Consider the following 22,282-nt stretch of genomic DNA (forward strand, 5'->3'; position numbering starts at 1 on the left):
AGATCAATTAAAGAATCCATTGTGATGGGGAGGTTCTAATAACCAATAGTTGTTTGACTAGGTTTTTTAGACACAATTACATGAATGGCATTATATTGAATACAAAATACAAAGTGCAAGGAAACAATAGAAACATTCAGGGTATTCTTTACCTTTTAACATCACGATGGATATGATTATTTTCATGCAAGTATTTTAATCCATTGGCTGTACCCTGAGCAATACTGCATCTTGTATTCCAAGAAAGTGGAGCTGTGTTATCCTGAAGAGGTTTCAAAATTAACCAAATTATTGCTGAATTGAATATTACTGTAGACTGTTCTAATTAAAAAAAGCTCTTAAAAATAAAGATAACCATGTTTTGACTGTTAAAGAGCACAAGTCATACTTACCAGGCATGCTAATCTGTCCAGCAATGACCCATTAGGCATGTAGGCATATACCAAGCAGGAGTGTTCCCCGTCATTGGAAAAACCAAGTAACTCAACCAGGTTTTCATGTTCAAATCTATGAATATATGACATGATGACTCTCATTAGATTAAACAGTATACTTCCAGAATGAGTGGTATAAACTATTTCTAAAAGCTGTACATACTTTGCCAAAGTTTTAATTTCTTGACTGAACTGAAGTTTCAGCTCTCCCATACTGACATTATGTTGATCCGGTGCCTATATATATAAAAAATTGACTCATTAAAATACTCAATTTTATAATCAGTGATTGAATTATATATACCATTTCTGTTCCAGCACTGATTTTCAGAAATATTACACACTAAATGTTTAGACAAAATAAAAATGCATATTGTATAATGTCAAAGATTATAGCAAGTCACCACAGTTAACTCAATAGAGCTTGGTTATTTAAGCCAACACTCTTTACAATCAAAGATCTCTCATATTTCAGAGGTTTTATAGAAACTTGTAAGAAAGCAAATAGGAATGATGGATGAGACACTGAAAAGGTTATTTTTGCATAAAACCGATTATATTCATTTTGTCAGTGAAAACTAAACATCCCTTTACAATGAGCAGCATAATTCAGTCACAATTGTGTTGTTGGCGCTTTTAGTGGCATTCATTGAGAGGTAAGTAATGGCTAGGACACCACTTTGACATAAGTCCCTTGAGATTATTTACATCCACCTGAGATGGCAGATCAGTTCCCTTATTAAATCTCTCATCCAAGATGATGCAACACTCCTCAGTACTACAATGGAGTGTCAGTCTACCTTGTGTGCACAAGTGCCGGAAGTGGGAATTGAACCCACTAAAGGTGCTGAATCAAGGCTGACACCGACAGATGCAGTTAGAAGGGAATTAATGGGAAGGACCGCTCCTTCCGTAATGTAAGTTGACTTTCCTTACATCCATGCATCCTGTTCCATCCTCTTTTTCCTGCAAGTAAAGGGCACAACTATTGTGTAAAGGGGCACCATGCAAGTGACAATGACTAACCCCAAATTGAGAAACATAAATGAAAACAAAATTGGACAAAATCTTACTGACTAAAGAAGGAACTGAATTTAGATTGCGGCTGTAAATTGCTGGCTATTCATATTCAAGACCATGCAGCATTCATCAACACCCAATGCATACAAGCAAAATCAGAAAGTGGCAAAATGTCTGAAAAAATGTGAAAGGAATTATGTTGTTACTTCTGTGCCTTTCAGTTGAGATGTTGAACTGCGGCATGTCTGCTCCCTCAAGTGGATGTAAAACATTCAGTGGCACTATTTTGAAGAAGAACTGGAGAATTATCTCCGGTGTCAATCAATATTTACCTTTCAATCAACACCACAGCTAATCTGGTCATTAACATATTGCTGTTTGTGGGACCTTGCTGTGCACAAATTGGCTGCTGCATTTTATACATCACAACATGACTACTCTTCAAAAGTACTCAGCCGGAGATTGTGAAAGATGTATAAATGCAAGTAAGTCAGTTAGTCAGCCTTCTTTCTTTCCTCCAGTCTCGTTGGTGATGGATGAACCATGGTATTTTGTGGATATAGAAATTTATGAAGGAAAGAAATGATGTCGTATATTAGGGAAGTCTCAAGACATTAGCCCTTTTCCCTGGAAATTGAGATTTTAAAAATCGTTTTAAATGCAAGAAAATGTAATATAAAAAGTTTAAATGTAATATAAAAAGTTTGCTGTGCTTCCTATACGTGCTCTTATCCCTAAACCTTTGTTTTTTTTGCCTATCTGATAAAATTTGTTTTTTGATCCGTGAGCAATGTCATGGCACTTAAACGAGTTGAATTAGAAAACAACATACAATTGAAAATGGGTATGTTTAAAGTGAAAGAAATAAACCAGAAGATAAAATATGCTTTGCTGTAATATGTGAAAAATGTCACTGAACAAACTATAGTCTGTAAACATTAAGTTAATTAATAGATTGACAAGTCTAAAATCAAAAATCCAGGCAAATCAATAGTCTGGATTTTCCCAGAAAATGTTTGTCATAATGGTGAGAAAAATGGGGTGAACTGCACCGGTCTCTCAGGCGTACTCTGGACTGTAATCATCCCACACTCACTCACTTTTTTGGAGAGAGATTAATTGCGTGCTGATACTGAGTGGGGCAGGGTCTAAACACGCTGGTGAGCCAGCTGCAGGGAGCATGGGTGCAGTTTTGCAAGGGTACCCCGATCTCACATCAGTATCATCTGGTTCCCGACCATTGTCTAAATTAATTTATGGGATGTGGGCGTCATTGGTGAGACCAGCATTTATTGCCCATCCCCAATTGCCCTTGAGGAGATTGTGGTGAGTCGCCTTCTTGAACCGCCGCAGTTCATGTGGTGTAGGTACACCCACAGTGCTGTTAACAAGGGAGTTCAACGAGTTGACCCAGCGACAGTGAAGGAATAGCAATACATTTCCAAGTCAGGATTGCAGGAAAACTTCCCAGTGGCGGTGTTCCCATGTATCTGCTACCTTTGTCCTTCTAGATGGTAGCAGTTGTGGGTTTGGAAGATGCTGCCAAAGGAGCCTTGGTGAGTTCCTGAAATGCATTTGTAGATGGTACACATGGCTGCCACTGTTCATTGGTAGTGGAGGGAGTGAATGTGGGGGGGATGCCAATCAAGCAGGCTGTTTTGTCCTGGATGATATTGAGCTTCTTGAGTGTTGTTGGGAGCTGCACTCATCTAGGCAAGTGGAGAGTATTTCATCACACTCCTGACTTGTGCCTTTTGGATGCTGGACAGACTTTTTTGGGGAATCAGGAGGTGAGTTCTTCACTGCAGGATTCCTAGCCTCTGAACTGCTCTTGTAGCCACAGTGTTTATATGGCTTGTCCAGTTCAGTTTCTGCCATCCAATCTGTCCAGACCCCTCATGATTGTGAACAACTTTATCAAATCTAATCTCAACCTTCTCTTCTCCAAGAACAGTCCAGCTTCTCCAGTCTATCCTTGTAACTGATATCTCTCATTCCTGGAACCATTTTCATAAATCATTTCTGTGCTCTCTCCCGTGCTTTCAAGTCCTTAATAAAGTGCGGTGCCCAGAATTGGACACAGTACTCCTGTTGAAAGACAGGCCTAATTGCATTGTACAGATTTCCTGTGCAATTAACAAATTCTTCTTCTTGAATTAATGAACAGCCACAAACCTAAGCAACCTGCACCTAAAGTATACCAGAAAATTTTAAAATGTGCAACAATGAAAATAAAAGATATGCCTGCAGTTAAATTACACACTATAAATTAGTACTCACTGCTGTCAATTTTTTCACAGCCACCATTCTGTTATTTATGTAGCCTCTGTAGACAACTCCAAACCCTCCCTCACCAATCTTATTGCCACCACCCAACACTGGACGCCCATCAAAGTTACCAGTCCGCTGCATCAATTCATAATAGCTGAAATTGTGAAGATCTGAAAGACAAATTTCAAAACATGTTAGTAACCTACCAAAATGATAGAATATAACCAATAATAAAAATCTAATTTAATACAATAATCCTACTGTTTCCTGAACTTTGCTTAATTTCAGCACATTTTAACTTTGCACAAGATATTAGAATGTGTATTTCATAAATGTATGGTATTAATGATGATATTCAACTTAGCAATCAAAGAATATGACGCTTTATACACAATTGGAGAATTCAGATATAGACAGACAAATTGAAGAAATATTTACAAAGTTATTCAAATGACTTGAGTTTGGAGCCATTAAGGTTTGTTGAAAAATTGTATGGCTGGGATTTTCAGGGTGGGGATGCGGCAGGCCAGACAAAAGTCCACTGACTTTAGGAGGGACCGAAGATCCGATGGTGGGCAGGACTGGAAGATCCGGTGGTGTGCAGGGCCGGAAAAACCCGGCGGTGGGGCGGGGCTGGAAAATCCCACCTTATATTCTTAATTGTGCTGCTGCCAGAATTCCAGCTGTAATACCTACAATTTCTCAGTGGTAAATATTGTGTCAAAATTATTGTTCATGGGTTGAACAGAGGGATTGTCTATTAATAAAGATTTAAGATGATTAGCTCATGAGAATAATGGGCTGAAGTGAATAATCTTACCAATTCATGGCATTCAGTATTCCATTACAATTTGCAAATTCTTTGACAGGGCAATTAATCTTGACTTTGGAATCTTTAGTCACATTATTTATATACCATGCTCAATACTTTAAAAATTGCTTTCATTAACTTACTAGTTTCTAAGCAATCACAAGATGGACATGGTGGAGTTGAACTGTTCACCAGTAAGACAGTCTCTTTCTCAGTGCTGCTGTCTGGATAGTCGGTAGGTTCATTATTGGATACCTGTCGCAGAGGTTTATGTGCAGACTCATGAATAGGGTTGTCAAATTCAGCTAATGAACAAGGTGGTATGGCCAGTGGCACTTTATCTGTTAAATTAAATCACAAATCACAGTCAACGTGAAGCATGGAATACAATATTTATGCTGTTAAATAGACACCTCTTCTTTAGAAACACAGAATAAAACAGCAGCAAATAACTATTCCAATAAAAATGTACCATGAATGTAGACTGTAACATGGTAGGGAATAACATTTCCAAGATGATTGCACTTCTACAAAGGAGATGGCACTTGACGTCAAGTTAGGAAGCTCTGGGCTAACTGTCCTGGCCATGCATAAGTTGGAGGCAGGGGAGACCCCATCTGTATGTCTCCCTGATGTAGCCCTGCCTGTTTCCTGGGCACATGGGTAGGCAGCTGATCTGCCAATTAAAGTGATTAAGGCATCACATTGGGTCATGTTTGCAGCCTTGCTAGCATATCCCTGCTAACAGAACAGCCCGTTATGTGTAGAAGATGCCAACTCAATGAGGCAGCAAGTTAGGAGGCCTTCAGAGTCAGAAGCTCCATGTCTCAATGATGGGGCTAGGGAATGAAAGACCACAGTTACGACTGAGCCCAATCCAGTAAAGAGGTTTCCCTCTTACTGTGCAAGACAGTGAGGGTGCCTCCATGTTAGTTCCCAAATAATCACAGCAGCGTCCACCTTTCCTGGTGGGAATGCCAAAGCTGCTGGCCCTCTGATTGGGCAGACAGTATTGAAAATCTGTCTGCTGTCCATGAAGGTGGCCAATTAGGAGTCTGCTTCCACGATGATTGCGCCAGTGAGTGGATTGTCAGTAAGTGTGAGTTCAGCACCTCCATTTGGATCAGACATCAGGCCCTGAAATCTGCACAAAGGTCCAGCTTCAATGTTTTACTTTCCATAATAATTCAAGTATGTGAACTGGATTTTCAAATGCCGGTGGGGATGGGGCTGGGTTTGGAGACGATTTAAAGATCATGTCCCCGGAGAGAAGCTAAATCCTGATGCCTCTGTGACGTTCCAATGAGGGCAACTGGCAATGCAGAATTCGGCAAACCTGAACAGTCTGTCGAGTTTAATGCGGGGAGAACTAAACGGGAAATCTTGCAGCACATCGTGCTTATTACCCTTCTTATGGGCGCATGCCACTTTCATTTACATTAATGCTATTGGCCATTTGAGGAGCTCACTTCATCAGGGCAACAAAAGGCAAAATGGCTGCCATCTAACCTTTGCTAATTGCACTCTGCAGGTAGCTCCCACTTTCTGGAGACACTCAGCATCATTAACTAGGTGCTGAGCTCCTGTTCAGTTATCGCATTTACATTTCAAAATAGCAGTCCATAAATGATGCAATGGTGGACTGGGGTTGGGATCTGGAAAATATCCAGGCATGGGGTTCCTGACTCCACTTTAAAAATCCAGTCCATGATATATGGGTGGACAAAAGTACATTTGAAAATGCAAATCTAAGGTTTATCAGATCTATGATTTAAAGAATATTTTTGAATCAATAACTAAGTATTTGGCACGGCAAATCTTTTAATTCGTAATTCAGTGGTGTTAATGGTTTTGTGTCATAGAACAGACATTCATTCGCTATTCTGTGCTTTTTTAATTTTAGAAATTTATTTTAATTCATTTAAATGGAAACAAAGAATGACACTTTAATATCTCAGGTGAATCGTGTGAGCTGCTTCTTGCCTGTTGTCAGCAGTGCTTACTGACTATTTTGAAAATCCCCTGAATTGAATTTGACAGGGTCATCTTGGACTCATAATTGACAACTCAGCAATGAGCCACATAGCCAGAATGTTATTTTTATCTGCCCTGTGACTTTGTGTCAGTATTTAAAAAAGTGAAAATAAACCTCCCAAGTGTTGTCATTACTACTGTACAGATTAAAACAATAGTAAAAAACAATTTATTACAGATCACAGTATTACTGTTTTGGGCTTGACAGCACTACTACTTTTAAAATAATCCATGGGTTGATTAGTTCTTGATACAGTTGCAGGATTACATCACAGTCATTAGTGTGAACAACCTGCATCAATAACATGCAATGACGCCAATACAAAAATTCATCTAAAACTAACCGAATTTACTCTGGTCATTGAATCATAACCTGAAATAATTTCCAAGTTATTATTCAATTTAACTATCAATTCAATCTTCTTGATTGGGTTTTTTGACGACATTGTGAGAGGATTGTTTTTCATAATTCATTGCCAGTGTAATGAATTTCATTACTTTCTAGCGCACATCGTTGCTTTTCGTTGCCATTTTTAAAGTTTGATCAATTTTCTACAAGTGGGGTAGTTAATACTTGGCTGAGTTTGAAAGCATTGATTCTGTTTTCTATCAGGCACCAGTGTTGCTAAAAACTCATCACGTTTCTTCATTTACACTAGGGTATATCAGAGTGGCAGGAAAACTGGGAAGAAAAGGAGAGACAAAAACAGGAAAGGGGCAAACATAAACGATGACAGATGGAGATGCAAGAAGGACGTACTGGAAAAATCTGCAAAGTGATAAAGAAAGGAAACCTGGCATTTATATGGCTCCTTTCATCACCCCAGGTTATCACAAAGTGCGTTGCAACCAATGGAATACTTTTGAAGTGCACTCGGTGTTGTAATGCAGGAAATGAGGCAGCCAATTTGCATACAGCAGGCTTCTATAAACAGCAATGTGATAATGACCAGATAATCTTCTTATTGTGGTGTTGACTGAAGGATAAATATTTTGGTCAGGCCACGAGGGGTAACTCCCCTGCTCTTATTCAAAATAGTATCATAATATCCTTCTCAGAGGGCACAACCTCTCATCTGAAAGAAGGCGCCTCCAACTGAGTTTTCCCTCAGTACTCGGTCAGTCGATATTTTTATTCTCAAGTCTCTGGAGTAGAATCTGAAACCACAACCTTCTGATTCAGAGGTGAGAGGGCTACCAACTGAGTCCCAGCTGACTCAGGAAGAAGAATGGCCAAGGAAGAATATGAGGAGCTGTTGGGACAGGCTCGGCTAAGTCAGAATGCTATAATAGGGGATTGTGAAGTAGCATTAGAAAATCTTCAGAACAACACCCAGGAGGACAGCTAATCGGGTACCATTATTCAAGAAGGGAAGTAGGAAATAAAACAGGTGATTATAGACCAGTGAGTCTAATATCAGTGGTAGGGAAATTATTGGAAAAATTCTGAGGGTCAGAATTAATCTGCCCTTGGAAAGGCAAGGATTAATCAAGGATAGTCAGCATGGCTTTGTCAGGAGAAGATCACGTCTAACAAATTAAACTGATTTTTTTTAAGGAGGTGACCAGGTGTATAGATGAGGGCAGTGCAGTTGATGCAGTCTGCATGAACTTCAGTGAGACTTATGACAACGTCCCGGATGGGAGACCAATCAAGAAGGTAAGGGCCTATGGCACGAACCCAATTTCTTGGGTATCTCGTGATCTTACCAGCCCTCTCCGTCCATCGGTTGGTGAGGCGAGAAGATAAGATCGTGGCTATGACTCCTGAACCAAATGTAAAGTTATATTGTAGATCTTAGACATGCAAAATGCATATAGGATAAATGATATAGTTCAACATTTACTAAGAGCACAAGGCATACAGGTTTTGGTGAACCATCAAGGTTGCTCTGTTTCACTTATATTCGGTGCATTAAATTAAACAGGTATCTTCCAATGGTAAACAGTGAGTTAGATTTTATGTCCATTAATTATGAAGGCTCAAAACAACCCTCTTTGAGCATACTTACGGCTGTAGATGTAATCTGCTTCTACCTCACTACAAGATGACAGGTCAGTAATGTGTGGAATTCTGAACTTTCGCTCCCAGAACATGAACAACTTTGCATGTCATGCTGAAGAAGCAGGAATTAGTCGAGTCAGGTGGTATAGTGGGAGACTAAGAAGAGTAGGGATGCCAGGTAAAGTAGGCAAAAAATCTAATGAAAGTAAAGGATAGAGAGGTAACTTGAGAGATGAAAGAGATGACATTCATGCCTTAATAGTTAATAAGACTTTTTCACCATTACTACACCTCTTTTAAAAGATCAAAAGTTAACAAAAATTATTAACACCAAAAACTTTGTAAATTACGTCTCTGTTTTTTTAATATTCCTTTGAGCAAGTTAAATGCAAAACATTTAATTAATGTGACTGAGTTTCTAAACTCAGAAATATGTGGAAGGCAAAGTAATATACGTAGTAGAATTGACATTTTTACTGAAACCTGGTTAAATGTGGTTTTCTGTAACAAAAATTCTTTCCAACAAGTTTCCTTCTCCACTGCAGAGAAGTTAAATTAATATTTTGCATCAGTCTTCTCAGTGGAACACACTAACATTCCAAAAATACTAAATAATCAAAGGGCAAAATGGCGTGGTGGGGCGGGGGGGAATAAATATAACAACTAGAGAAAAAGTACTAGGGAAACTAATGTAGCTTAAGGTTAAGTCCCCTGGACCTGATGGGTTGCACTCTCGAATATTAAATGAAGTAGTTACAAAGAGTGTGGGTGCAATAGTAGTAATCTTCCAAGAATCCTTAAATTCTGGTCAAGTGCCAGAGGGTTGGAAAACTGCCAACGTAACACCCTTATTCAAAAAGGGAGGGGGAGACTAAAAAGAGGCAACTGCAGGCCAGTTAGCTAAACATTAAATGGCGGGCTATCTCGAAACATGCGATGAGTTGCATGGTGAATCCCACCCATTGTTAACACCCTTTAATGCATCCACCGCTTTAAAAAGGGTTAGCAATAAAAATACATAGCTAAATTTAAAGTTTATTTATTAGTCACAAGTAAGGCTTACATTAACAGTGCAATGAAGTTATTGTGAAATCCCTCTAGTCGCCACACTCCAGCACCTGTTCGGGTCAATGCACCTAACCAGCATGTCTTTCAGAATGTGGGAGGAAACCGGAGCACCCGGAGGAAACCCACGCAGGCACGGAGAGAACATGCAGACTCCGCACAGACAATGACCCGGGTCCCTGTGAGGCAGCACTGCTAACCACTGTGCCACCGTGCCGCACTCTTAGTGGTGATCGTGATCACAGATTTATAGTTTCCATGCAATCATCCACAGAATCAGAAATTTGAGCTCAGAAATATCACTAACCCTCTAAAATTAATGTTATTTGACTTACATACCATAAAATAATGTTTTGTCCAACTCATCATGAACAATGTCACAGGAAATTCACTAGTTTAGATAAAAATGAGCAAATAAAAACTTACTTGTTGCAATTCTTTACCATGAGTTGATTTGGAAAAGAGTGCTTAAAATTATAGTTGTTATAAATATAACTCAGAAGAAAAATTGAAAGCCAGGATGCACATGCTGCTACATATAAGGGCATATGAATGTTCCAAAGCAGTGGCAGATAATAACATTCATAATAAAAACAATTACATCAGAATTTTTACTCTAGTATACAGTAAAAAACAGAATTCCTTACCTGGAAGCAGCAAACTAGCTGCAGCTAGAAAATGATTTTGAATCAGGATTTCCACAAAGTCATGGATTGTGACATTGGTTGTTCCCCAGTCAAACAGAAGCTCAGCGGTGGGACTCTTGCCCATATGAATCACTCCTTCAAATCTCCTGAAGACATTAAATAGTTCTGTTCAGTATGTTCATCATTTTTCTATCAGTCAATAGGCAACAGACATAATTCTTCTTCAATAATACAAAGAACAAAGAACAAAGAACAATACAGCACAGGAACAGGCCCTTCGGCCCTCCAAGCCCGCGCCGCTCCCCGGTCCAGGATTGAATCCTGAATCCAGGAACCCCGCCCAATTTTCCAGCCTATCTACATACCAATATCCTATCCACCGAGCTGTCCCTCACAGCTACGATGCTTGGTTCATCACAACCTATTAACTCAGTTAACTAATAGTTGAAATCAAGGACAGGACTTTGGGATAGATTGCAGATTTAGGGTCAAATGGAGGTCCTGACCCCAAACTGTGGCATGAGCAGTCACCTTGCACAGATTTTCCATGAATTGGCCAATTTGTGGCCAAAGGATATGGTTAAGGGCAACGGTTGGGCTCCCAAAGCCTGAGAGCCAATGGAGGCCCCCCAACATGGAAGGAGTCCTGCTTGCCATTGCAGATAAGGAAGAGAGAGAATGCTTGTACCTTAAGGCACCTTTTTTCCAACTTAAAAATAACTTGAATTAAAAAATGGCCATAGTTGTCAGGTCACCATGAACATTGCTGTAACCAAGTAGGTGCAGGACCTCAAACCCAGCCTGGAGAACTGTACCCCTGGTCTGCCACCAGGCCTTCTCTAAGCAACTGGCCTGCTCCTGACCCTATTGTAGGCCCATAAAATTCCAGTCAGCCTCGGATAGCCTTTTGCTTAATTGGTTGCCCCCCGCTTGTGGGTGGGTAGACCTTGTGCATCCAATCATGCCTCCAGGGAATGGATGGTGCTGGTGCTACAAAAACTATGTATCTACCGACCTCTATAGATGCCCTCAAACAAGGCAAATATTCATTCCCATATTTGGCAAAATATGATACTGATAATGTGCTTTTTAAAAAAAACAAAACTATGCTTCCAAACTGTAAACATAATAGAGTCTACATTTGATAATTTAAAGCTACTTTGGATGCTTAAAAACTGCATGATCAAATAAATAGAATTAAACAATGAGAAACAAGTGGGAATGTATGTCTAAAACACTGAACTGTTATGTATCAATTGTATTATAAATTGTACAGGAAAAACACCACTGAAACCCAATTTGTGTACCACAAAGTAACTTTCAGCTGAACTTGTAACATATCAATTTACATAACTAATAAAGTTAAATGCCACACAGTCAGAAGGAAAATGTGCAATAAAGCAATATGAGCTTTTCATTGGTGTTTAAGGGCGTAGTGCATCTACACACTGTTAGAGCTGTAACTGGTGTGGCTAGTTATGGTAGTTCTAATATGTTCAAGATCAGTGCAGACTGATTGTCTAAAATAAAAGCAAATTACTGCGGATGCTGGAATCTGAAACCAAAAGAGAAAATGCTGGCAAATCTCAGCAGGTCTGGCAGCATCTGTAAGGAGAGAAAAGAACTGATGTTTTGAGTCCAGGTGACCCTTTGTCAAAGCAGATAGACTGATTGTCTAGACTGAAATATCCTGTCTGCTATTATTGGTGGGAAATGGGGGGGGGGGGGGTGCGCGGGGGTTTGGGGCGAGGGGGGTTGCAGGTAGGTGGGTGGTGTAGTGGTGGCTGAGGGAAAATGAGATCTTTTTCCTTTCCCAGAAGTAGGTTCATTACCTGATAGAATGGGCTGGATTTCAAGGAAGAGGATGGGGAGGGCAAATGGGTGGGGGGGTGCTAAAGTGGACTTGACGGGCGGGGAGTGGGGGAGAGGAGTATGGTGGTGGGGGCAAAGTGGTGGGAGAAGGTGTCTGGAGTCATCCAATGGGCCCATTAGGAAGGCACCCTTTTCCTTTTCCCATCACCTGCATAGTGAAAGCTGTTGGGCCGGACTTTTGACATGAGCTTCTCCTGTCTCTGGTTAAAGCCCAGCAGTGGCAGATGAGGCCGTTACACAGGCATTAAAGGATCTCAATTGGCTCATGGGCAGATGGGCCTCCTGATGCTTCCTGTGCCGCTGTTAAAATTGGGTGGGTGCAGGGGCATTAGGATAGGTGACAAGCCATGTGCCCATGGCATGGAGCCCAGTGTTATGGCCCACTGCCCACCTGACTACCAGACTCTGCGTAAAAAGCGTAAAATCTAATGAATAATTAAATGCAAATTCTCCCAGCTGGATGTTTACACCAATTTTTCATAGGTGCAAATTATTACCTTTAAACATTCAAATAATTATGTCCCTTGAACAATTTGGTTTACCTTATATGTAGCTGGCTGTATCTTGGCTCTCCTGAAGGTTTTTTTATGTTTACTGCTACTTTCCTCCATCCATCGTGTGGATCCAGCATGTCTGACAGTTCTCGGATGAGCCCATGGTTCAAGTGGCGTATGTAGGATTGTGGAGTCAATGATTTGCTCATTTTTCTTTGTTTTTAAAAAAATATGTATGTGATTTAATTTCATTAGAGAAAATCAGAAACATACAAATAATTGGAAGGATCGGGGCAAACAAATCAGGGTAAATGGGACTCATAGGATGGGCGTTTCCGGCCTTGCTCGCCCTGAAACCGGAAGATCCCACCTGAGGTCAATGGACCTTTCCATGGTCTGCCTCCCGCCTGCTCTGATTCCTATGGTGGGCGGGACGGTAACATTTGCCCTAAAATGAGAGGCAAATCAAACCTTCACAAAAGGAAACTAACGGCTCAATTTTAACTGTGGGGTGCAAAGTTAGCAAACCTTGCGATGTGCCTATCCGAAAGTGGCAACAGGCAAACTCAGCCAATTTTAACAGCCGAGCATTCACAAATTGCTTGAGCATCAAAAGGACCAAGAAACTGGCAGGTAGCAGCTGCCCAACAGTTAAAATCAAGTAAGAGAACCAAGGATGCTGGAAAAACTCAGCAGGTCTGGAGAAAGCAGAGTTAACGTTTCAAGTCAAAGAAAATCATAGAATCCTACCGTGCAGAAGGCCATTCAGCCCATCGAGTATGCACTGACCACAATCCCACCCAGGCCCTATTCCTGTAACCCCACACATTTACCCTGCTAATCCCCCACCTAACTCGCACACTTTTGGGTTGTGGGAGGAAACCAGAGCACCCGGAGGAAACCCACGCAGACATGGGGAGGAAGAGCAAACTCCACATAGGCAGTGACCCGAGGCCGGAATTGAACCTGGGACCCAGGCACTGTGAGGCAGCAGTGCTAATCACTGTGTCACCGTGCCGTCCTTTGCCTCTTCATCAGAATTGAAGAGAGGGAGAATGTATTAGGGCTGTGAGATTTTGCAACAAAAAGTAACAACTTTAAGAACCAAAAAACAGATGGCCTGGTGTGCGAGAGGGAGAAGGAGTTTGCATTGAGGCAATACTATATGGGATATTTTTAAAAATGGGTTTAAAATGGAGGAGAAAGGTCACAATCTAAAGTTGCCAAACTCGACGTTGAGTCCTGAGGGCTACAACGTGCCCAAGCGGAAGATGAGGTGCTGCTCTTCCAGCTTGTGCCGGACATCATGGGAGCATTTTGCAGCAGGACAAAGACGGACATGTGGGCATGGGAGCAAGATGCTGAGTTAAAATGTTGGGGTCATGCTTGCGAACTGAGTGAAGGTGTTCTGCAAAGCGGTCACCCTGTCTGTGTTTGGTCTCCCCATTGTAGAGGAGACCTTCCCAAAGTTAAAATCAGGTGTTAGGAGGCCACCATTATAGACCTACATGAACAGTCCTTCACATAGAAAAATGTTCCTTATTGGGAAGGAATTAAAATAAAGTAGCAAGGGGTTGGGCACCAGCATATAACATTGAAAGGAAGAATAAAATGCATAAACTAAGTTAAAGGAAGAATACAATGCATAGTGTTGGACAGTATTAGAGAATGAAGTAGTACCATATTAGATAAAGCAGACTAAGAAGAATTACGAGGAATGTAAAGAAAGGACTACAATGCATGTGCATAAACACACACAGTGTGGTGAATAAGGTTGGTAGCTACAAGCACAAGCAGCAGTTTGGGAAAATGTTGTAGTGGTAAAAACAGAAAGGTGGCTTAAAATGGACAGGATACCTAATATATAAGGTTATGTATGAAGTGTTCAGAAATGATGGAGAAGGAAAACAAAAGGAGACAGTAGTAGTTAGGGAAGGCATTGTAGTATTAGAAAGAGAGGATTTCCTTGTGGGATCAAAGACAGAGTCCATTTGGTGAGAAAAGCAAAATAAATCATGCTATTTGGGGTATACTATGGCCCTCGAAATAGTGTGAGAAAAATAGAGGAACAAATCTGCAGGGAAATTATAGAGGTATGCAAGAACTATAGAATGGTGACACTATGGGACCTAATTACCCAAATATTGAATGGGATGTTAAAGAGTAAAGGGTAAGGAGGGAAAGGAATTTCTCAAATGTGTTCAAAGGTTCCTTGATCAGTAAGTTCTTGGCCCAACTAAATAAGAGGTATTGCTGGATTCGGTGCTGGGAAATGAGGTGGGCCAAGTGGACCAAATGTCTGTAGAGAAACATTTGGGTCAAATCATCATAAGGTTTAGAAATGGAGAATAAAATTTTAAAATTGGAAGAGGACTAATGTGACGAGAAGGAATGTGAACAAAGTAAAATGAAAACAGAGACTGATGTAAAAAACTGTCATGCAACGATGGGTGATATTTGAGGAAGAGATGTTTCAGGTACAGGCTAGGCGAATTCCAACAAGGCTGAAAGGTAAGGGAGCTGGTCTGAGTTAATTAAGGATAGACAGCATAGATTCGATTTGATTTATTATTGTCATGTATATTGGGATACAGGAATCCTCCGTCCTCTTCGTCTTCTCGTTGACTGCCTTTAACAACTTGGAGAATGTGGTGTTTGGAAAAGGTTTTCAAGCAAAGATATTTCCAGAGATCACAGTGTGCTTGCAGCTATCCCTCTTTGCATCAGCTCTTGTCCATCGAGTCTGTGTAACTCATGTTTTACATTGTTTCTTGCACATTATTTAGATAAAGCATACCGTTCATAGAGTAAACAGGGGAGAAAGCAAGGAGAGGGTGAAGAATATAGTGTTGCAGTTACAGATAGGTGGTAGGGAAAGATGAACTTAATATATGATAGGTCCATTCAAACAGCACCAGGGACCCAGGTTTAATTCCGGCCTCGGGTGACTGTCCATGCGGAGTCTGCATGGGTTTCCTCCGGGTGCTCCAGTTTCCTTTCACAGTTCAAACAGGTGCGGGTTAGGATGATTGGCCATGATAAATTGCCCCATAGTGTCAGGGGAACTAGCAGGGTAAATACATGGGGTTAAGAGGATAGGGCCTGGGTGGGATTGTGGTCGGTGCAGACTCACTGGGCCAAATGGCCTCCTTCTGCACTGCAGGGACTCTATGAAAAGTCCGATGGCCGCAAGGAAGAAGCTATTCTTGAGTCGGTTGGTCCGTGATCTCAGACTTCTGTGCCTTAAAAGCAGATCGTGCTTGACTAATCCAACTGAAGTTTTTGATGAAATAACAGGTTGATGAAGGGAATGTGACAGATGTTCACATGGAATTTACAATAAGTGTTCAACCACGTAAAAGAGTGGTCAACAAAACCGAGGGCCAATGTGCAATTGTCTTTTTAAAATTGGTTCAAGTGTCAGGTTGTGGTTGTTTTTCAGATTAGAGGGCTGTGGACAGTGGTGTTCACTGCTTTTTTGTTTTGTTGATATGTACATTACTTGGATCTTGGGATATGGAGTAAAATTTCAACATGATACCAATTGTAACCTCGATGAGGCTTGTGTCGGTGAATGCGGTTGGCGAGACGTTACAAAGCCCTGACTGCAAGCTCCGCATTAAAGATTTGCGGATCCTGACCAACACTAAGCTGCGTCCTCAGTCACTCCTTCCTCTTTCCAGGGGTGGATCTGACTGGGTGGGAGCGGCGCCGGCCGGGTGATCACAGCCGACTCGACAGCAACCGCTCAGGCGGGGGGTGGGATTTAACCACAACCGGGCTGCTCCGCCATGGCGGCCGCGCTCCCCGGTTACTATGGTAACCCCGGGACTGTCACTCACCGGCTCGCACCGATTCCCCGCTCCGCCAATGGCCGTCCCTGTTCGCGTCACTTCCGCTGCCTACATCTCTGCCATTTCCGCCTCCTGTCCTCCCATACGTCTCTCGTTTCCGCTTCCGCCGGATGTCGGGTTTCAGCTGCCTGGAAATCCGCCTCTTGACTGGAATGGCAGCAAACAGACTCTTCAGTACCTGATGAGATGACTCAATCAAATAGTCTTTCTCTTCCCCCAACCCCCATCTTTGATTTTTCTTATGGTCGTTCGGGTCAGTTATGTCCGCTGCCGGCTGTCGGCAAGAGCAACTCACCGAGCCCACAAATGCACCTTTTCCCCATAAACCTGCAAATGTTTCCTTTTAAGATAATTATCTCAATTTCTAGGTGCTTTGGCCTTGCTAAGTTCTCCCTCAGTGTATCCAGACAGGTGTCGGAATGTGGCAATCAAGGCATTTTCACAGTAACTTCATTGCAGTGTTAATGTCAGCCTACTTGTGACACACTAATAAATAAATTTTTCTCCCTATCTGAACTGTCTAGACCCCTCCATGATTTTGAATAACCCTACCAAATTTCTTCTTCGTAGAATCCCTACAGTGCAGAAGGAGGCCATTTGGCCCATCGAGTCTTCACCGACAACAATCCCACCCAGGTCCTATCCTTGTAACCCCACATGATCCCATGACACTAAGGGGCAATCCCACCCACACCTGTTCCCCGTAATCTCAAGTATTTACCCCGCTAATCCCCTGAACCTACACATTTTGGGGCACTAAGGGGCAATTTAGCTTTGACAATCCTCCATCTAACTTGCACATTTTTGGAGTGTGGGAGGAAACCGGAGCACCTGGAGGAAACCCACGCAAGACAAGGGGAGAATGTGCAAACTCCCCACGGTCACCTGAGGCCAGAATTGAACCCGGGTCCCTGGCGCTGTGAGGTAACAGTGCTAACCACTGTGACACCATGCTGTCCAATCCAAGGGAAAAAGCCCCAGACTCTCCTATATTTCCATTTAAGTGATGTTCCTCATTTCTGGAACATTCCTATGAATATTCTGCACTCTCTTGAATGCTTTCATATCCAATCTGAAATATGATGCTGAACCAGTGTTTTATACAGGTTTATCATAACTTTCTTGCATTTATATTCTTTGCTTCACAAGTGCCAGGCAATGATCATCTAAGAGAGAATCTAAGCATCGTCCCTTGGCATCATCATCATTGACTCCCCTATTATCCACATCTGTGGGGTTGCCATGACCAGAAACTGAACTGAAGCGGCTGTATACATAATATGGCTACAAGATCTGGTCAGAGGCTGGAATTCTGAGTCAAGTAATTCATTTCCTGACTACCCAACATTTGTCCCACCATCTTATGAAGTACAAGTCAAAAGTGTGACGGAGTACTCTCCGCTTGCCTGGTTGAGTGCAGCTCCAAAAATACTCAAAAAGCTTAACATTATCCAGGACAAAGCAGTCCGCTTGATTGCCAACCGCAACCACCAACTTAAACATTCATTCCCTCCACCACTGATGCACAGTGACTATATACAGGATGCACTGCAGCAATTCACCAAGCTTCTTTGACAGCATCTTACAGACCCTAACTTCTACCACCTAGATTGACAAGGGCAGCAGACAGATGGGAATGCCACCACCTGCAAGTTCCTCTCCCAGCCACACACCATCCTGATGTGGAACAATATCATAATTCCTTCACTGTCACAGGATAAAAATCTTGGAACTTCTTAACAGGACTTTGGGTGTACCCTCACCAAATGGACTACACTGGTTCAAAAGAATGTGGCTTGATTCTATCTTCTGAAGGGCAATTATGGATGAGCAACGAATGAATCATAGAATCCCTACAGTGCAGAAGGAGGCCATTCGGCCCATCGAGTCTGCACCGACCACAATCCCACCCAGGCCCTACCCCCACATATTTTACCCGCTAATCCCTCTAACCTACGCATCTCAGGACACTAAGGGGCAATTTTTAACCTGGCCAATCAACCTAACCCGCACATCTTTGGACTGTGGGAGGAAACCGGAGCACCCGGAGGAAACCCACGCAGACACAAGGAGAATGTGCAAACTCCACACAGACAGTGACCCGAGCCGGGAATCGAACCCAGGACCCTGGAGCTGTGAAGCAGCAGTGCTAACCACTGTGCTACCGTGCCGCCCCACTGTATTTTAAATGTATTTTAAATATGTTTTCAATGTAATTATCGGGAACTTACTGGTCTCGATTGAATCTCCCACCCCACCAGAAGTACTTCATTCTGGCAGGGTTCAGACTAGCTCCCCATGTTCAGAGAACTAGCGGGAGACCATGGCGGAATGAAGGGGGGGGGCAATTGGGGCCCCCTAAGGGGACACGGGCACGGATCGCGCTATTCGCCTCACGCCCAACTTTACCACGTTTCTGCACCCAAAAACGGGCGCAGCGCAATGGTAAAATTGCCCCCTTTGGGTAATAAATACTAGTCCATGTGACCTGATGACCCTTGATCTGGAAACAGTACCAACAGGAAAGAGATTAAAATATAGAGGCTCATACACATAAAGAGCAAAGGGGAGGGCTAAAAGAGTAGGTGGTTTTGGTAGGTTCACATGATCAGTGGGAACTGAGAGTTGAGAAGGTTCCATCAAGAATGTGGCATACAGGGAAAATTACATGAGCTAAACCCTGTTTATACAGAAGCTGCTGTTTGCAAAGTATCAGCTAAATTCTTGAAGAAAGAAACTGGAATTCTGCTTGGAAGAATTATGTGGCTAAAATTGGGACCATATAGACAGAATGGACTGCTTAGAAAATTAGTGAGATGGTCTCTGTTGTACCTGCTTTTCAATGTGAAATTCATAGTTTGTTCCAAATGTGATGTTAATTTATATTGCTTGTATTAAAGTAAAAATTACAAAAAGTGAAATCTTGTCTTGCCGTTTTTTTCATTTGGAAGCACATTTGGCAATTTTTGTTATCTTGGTTCCCCGCTGGATCATAATGTAATCAAAATGTAAATCCCGTTTTAGGTTTCTATCCTGCCTTACATCTTACTTTCTCTCCAACTAGCATCCTTTATCTGAGGGTTCCTAGTTATGGTTCAAGCCTTGAAATCACAATGTGGCAAGGAGGAGGCAGGCTACAAGAATTATTTCAACTAGCATGAGATAGAACCTATTGGCATTATTCTGCACCACACTCTAGCCAGCTGAGCTAACAGCCCCTTCATTCCTATTTTTACCACCCTTTCACTATTTATTTGGCTTTTGCCATGACAATGTGGTTTATGCTAAATAATGATTTTAATCCATCAGTTGGAAACATGAATTGAACTTATTAAAACACAGACTAAAGTGACTTGAAGTCACAGCCATGATAGCTACCTAACTTGTATTACATCACATTCCACATTCCAACCCCATTGAGAGGGAGATGGCATGTCTGCAAAGTCCCATCAAGGGCAATGACCTCAGAGAACATAGAACAGTACAGCACAGAACAGGCCCTTCGGCCCACGATGTTGTGCTGAGCTTTATCTGAAACCAAGATCAAGCTATCCCACTCCCTATCATCCTGGTGTGCTCCATGTGCCTATCCAATAACCGCTTAAATGTTCCTAAAGTGTCTGACTCCACTATCACTGCAGGCAGTCCATTCCACACCCCAACCACTCTCTGAGTAAAGAACCTCCCTCTGATATCCTTCCTATATCTCCCACCATGAACCCTATAGTTATGCCCCCTTGTAATAGCTCCATCCACCCGAGGAAATAGTCTTTGAACGTTCACTCTATCTATCCTCTTCATCATTTTATAAACCTCTATTAAGTCTCCCCTCAGCCTCCTCCGCTCCAGAGAGAACAGCCCTAGCTCCCTCAACCTTTCCTCATAAGACCTACCCTCCAAACCAGGCAGCATCCTGGTAAATCTCCTCTGCACTCTTTCCAGCGCTTCCACATCCTTCTTATAGTGAGGTGACCAGAACTGCACACAATATTCCAAATGTGGTCTCACCAAGGTCCTGTACAGTTGCAGCATAACCCCACGGCTCTTAAACTCCAACCCCCTGTTAATAAAAGCTAACACACTATAGGCCTTCTTCACAGTTCTATCCACTTGAGTGGCAACCTTTAGAGATCTGTGGATATGGACCCCAAGATCTCTCTGTTCCTCCACAGTCTTCAGAGCCCTACCTTTGTCCCTGTAATCCACATTTAAATTAGTCCTACCAAAATGAATCACCTCACATTTATCAGGGTTAAACTCCATTTGCCATTTTTCAGCCCAGCTTTGCATCCTATCTATGTCTCTTTGTAGCCTACAACAACCCTCCACCTCATCCACTACTCCACCAATCTTGGTGTCATCAGCAAATTTACTGATCCATCCTTCAGCCCCCTCCTCTAAGTCATTAATAAAAATCACAAAGAGCAGAGGACCAAGCACTGATCCCTGTGCCACTCTGCTAGCAACCTGCCTCCAGTCCGAAATTTTCCATCCACCACCACCCTCTGTCTTCGATCAGATAGCCAGTTACCTATCCAATCGGCCAACTTTCCCTCTATCCCACACCTCCTTACTTTCATCATAAGCCGACCATGGGGGACCTTATCAAACGCCTTACTAAAATCCATGTATATGACATCAACTGCCCAGTGATATATGAGTGAACCATATTTCTTATTCCATTATGAGCACAATGCCCAGATACTCATCTGGATGGAGACAAACCATCAAATCCAATCATTTGAACAATGGGATGCTGGCTAAAAGGGGGAGTTCCCAGACCTGACCCAATCTATACAGTTGGAATAAATTATCATTGTTAGGGAGAAAAATACAGCTATTTGGCTATAGTGTACTTTACTCTTGAGAAAACTAGACAAAGACTTTTGGAGTTTCAGGCAATGCCTTTATTACAAACGACAGTGCAGGCTGACTCTAATGCTCCATCTAGTGGTTCACCAGGGAGAACCTTGATCCAGGAATTAAACAGTCATTTATAGTTAAGATACAGTTACAAGAAATTAGCATATAGATGTACATTTGTATAGAAGTTGTATCTGAGCACTCATAACCATCGATTAGGATTACAGAAGTATATAGTTGCCCAATTACAACTTGTGCACGTCTACCTAATTACATCAGCAAGAGAGCTATTTGACCCATGGTATATCAACCTCCCATTTCTTCCCATTCCCATTGTCCTTTGTTCTAACGGACACATGAGCTGCAGCTGCATATTGTTCAATTGAATGGTCCTTGACTCTTATCTGGGTCTGCTTTAATAAAGACCTGTTATTTTCTTATAGCTTTCCCTGTATGACGGAGATACAGCTTGCAGCTTATGTAATTTTTAAAACTTGGGTGATCATTAACCCTTTCAATCATGTTTGAATTATTGGTCAATTGGAGAGGGCAGTCACATGACAAGCCAACCTTTTGTATATTTTAAGCACTTATTTTCTCAGCAGAACTGAGGAAAAGTAGCTGAGAAACAGAGAGATCCCCTCTTTCTCTCCCTACTCAACTTGCAAGTGTTTGGGCTGTCTGCTATTGTTTGACCCTGTCTCTATTTGTAACAGAGATTTTGCGGAAATAGCTGAATTCCACAACTGTGTCTGCAGAAGAACAGATCCATCATCCATCTGCAGTTTCAAACTGCTTCAATGTTGCAAGCAGACCACTGAGTGAAAGCAGAAGGCCATCAGATTCAGCCTGAAGCCAGCTGAGTCACCAAACTATATACTGAATTCATGCTAACTGCTATGGACCTAATTT

At 42.0% G+C, this 22,282-nt stretch overlaps 1 protein-coding gene across 4 annotated transcripts in view; it reads right to left on the reverse strand.

Annotated features, from left to right (window-relative positions):
* irak3 (interleukin-1 receptor-associated kinase 3) overlaps window positions 1-16,582 on the reverse strand; it is a 333,490-nt gene extending 316,908 nt beyond the window's left edge. For 3 of the 4 annotated variants that reach the window (XR_013498729.1, XR_013498728.1, XM_078219837.1), the window contains exons 1-8: window positions 16,496-16,582; window positions 12,702-12,866; window positions 10,288-10,433; window positions 4,680-4,877; window positions 3,735-3,895; window positions 598-671; window positions 393-507; window positions 153-262 (exon numbers count right to left, since the gene is read on the reverse strand). Coding sequence is in view for 2 of the 4 variants with exons in the window: in XM_078219837.1 (XP_078075963.1) it covers window positions 153-262; window positions 393-507; window positions 598-671; window positions 3,735-3,895; window positions 4,680-4,877; window positions 10,288-10,433; window positions 12,702-12,862 (965 nt within the window). In the remaining 2 variants the exon portion in view is untranslated. Of the gene's footprint in view, window positions 1-152; window positions 263-392; window positions 508-597; window positions 672-3,734; window positions 3,896-4,679; window positions 4,878-8,582; window positions 8,772-10,287; window positions 10,434-12,701; window positions 12,867-16,495 lie in introns of those variants that run through there. The other variant, XM_078219838.1, reaches the window with a different exon arrangement.
* Between the last annotated feature and the right edge of the window lie 5,700 nt (window positions 16,583-22,282).

The sequence above is a fragment of the Mustelus asterias genome, chromosome 9 (genome assembly GCF_964213995.1).
Source record: "Mustelus asterias chromosome 9, sMusAst1.hap1.1, whole genome shotgun sequence".
NCBI classification, from domain to species: Eukaryota; Metazoa; Chordata; class Chondrichthyes; order Carcharhiniformes; family Triakidae; genus Mustelus; species Mustelus asterias.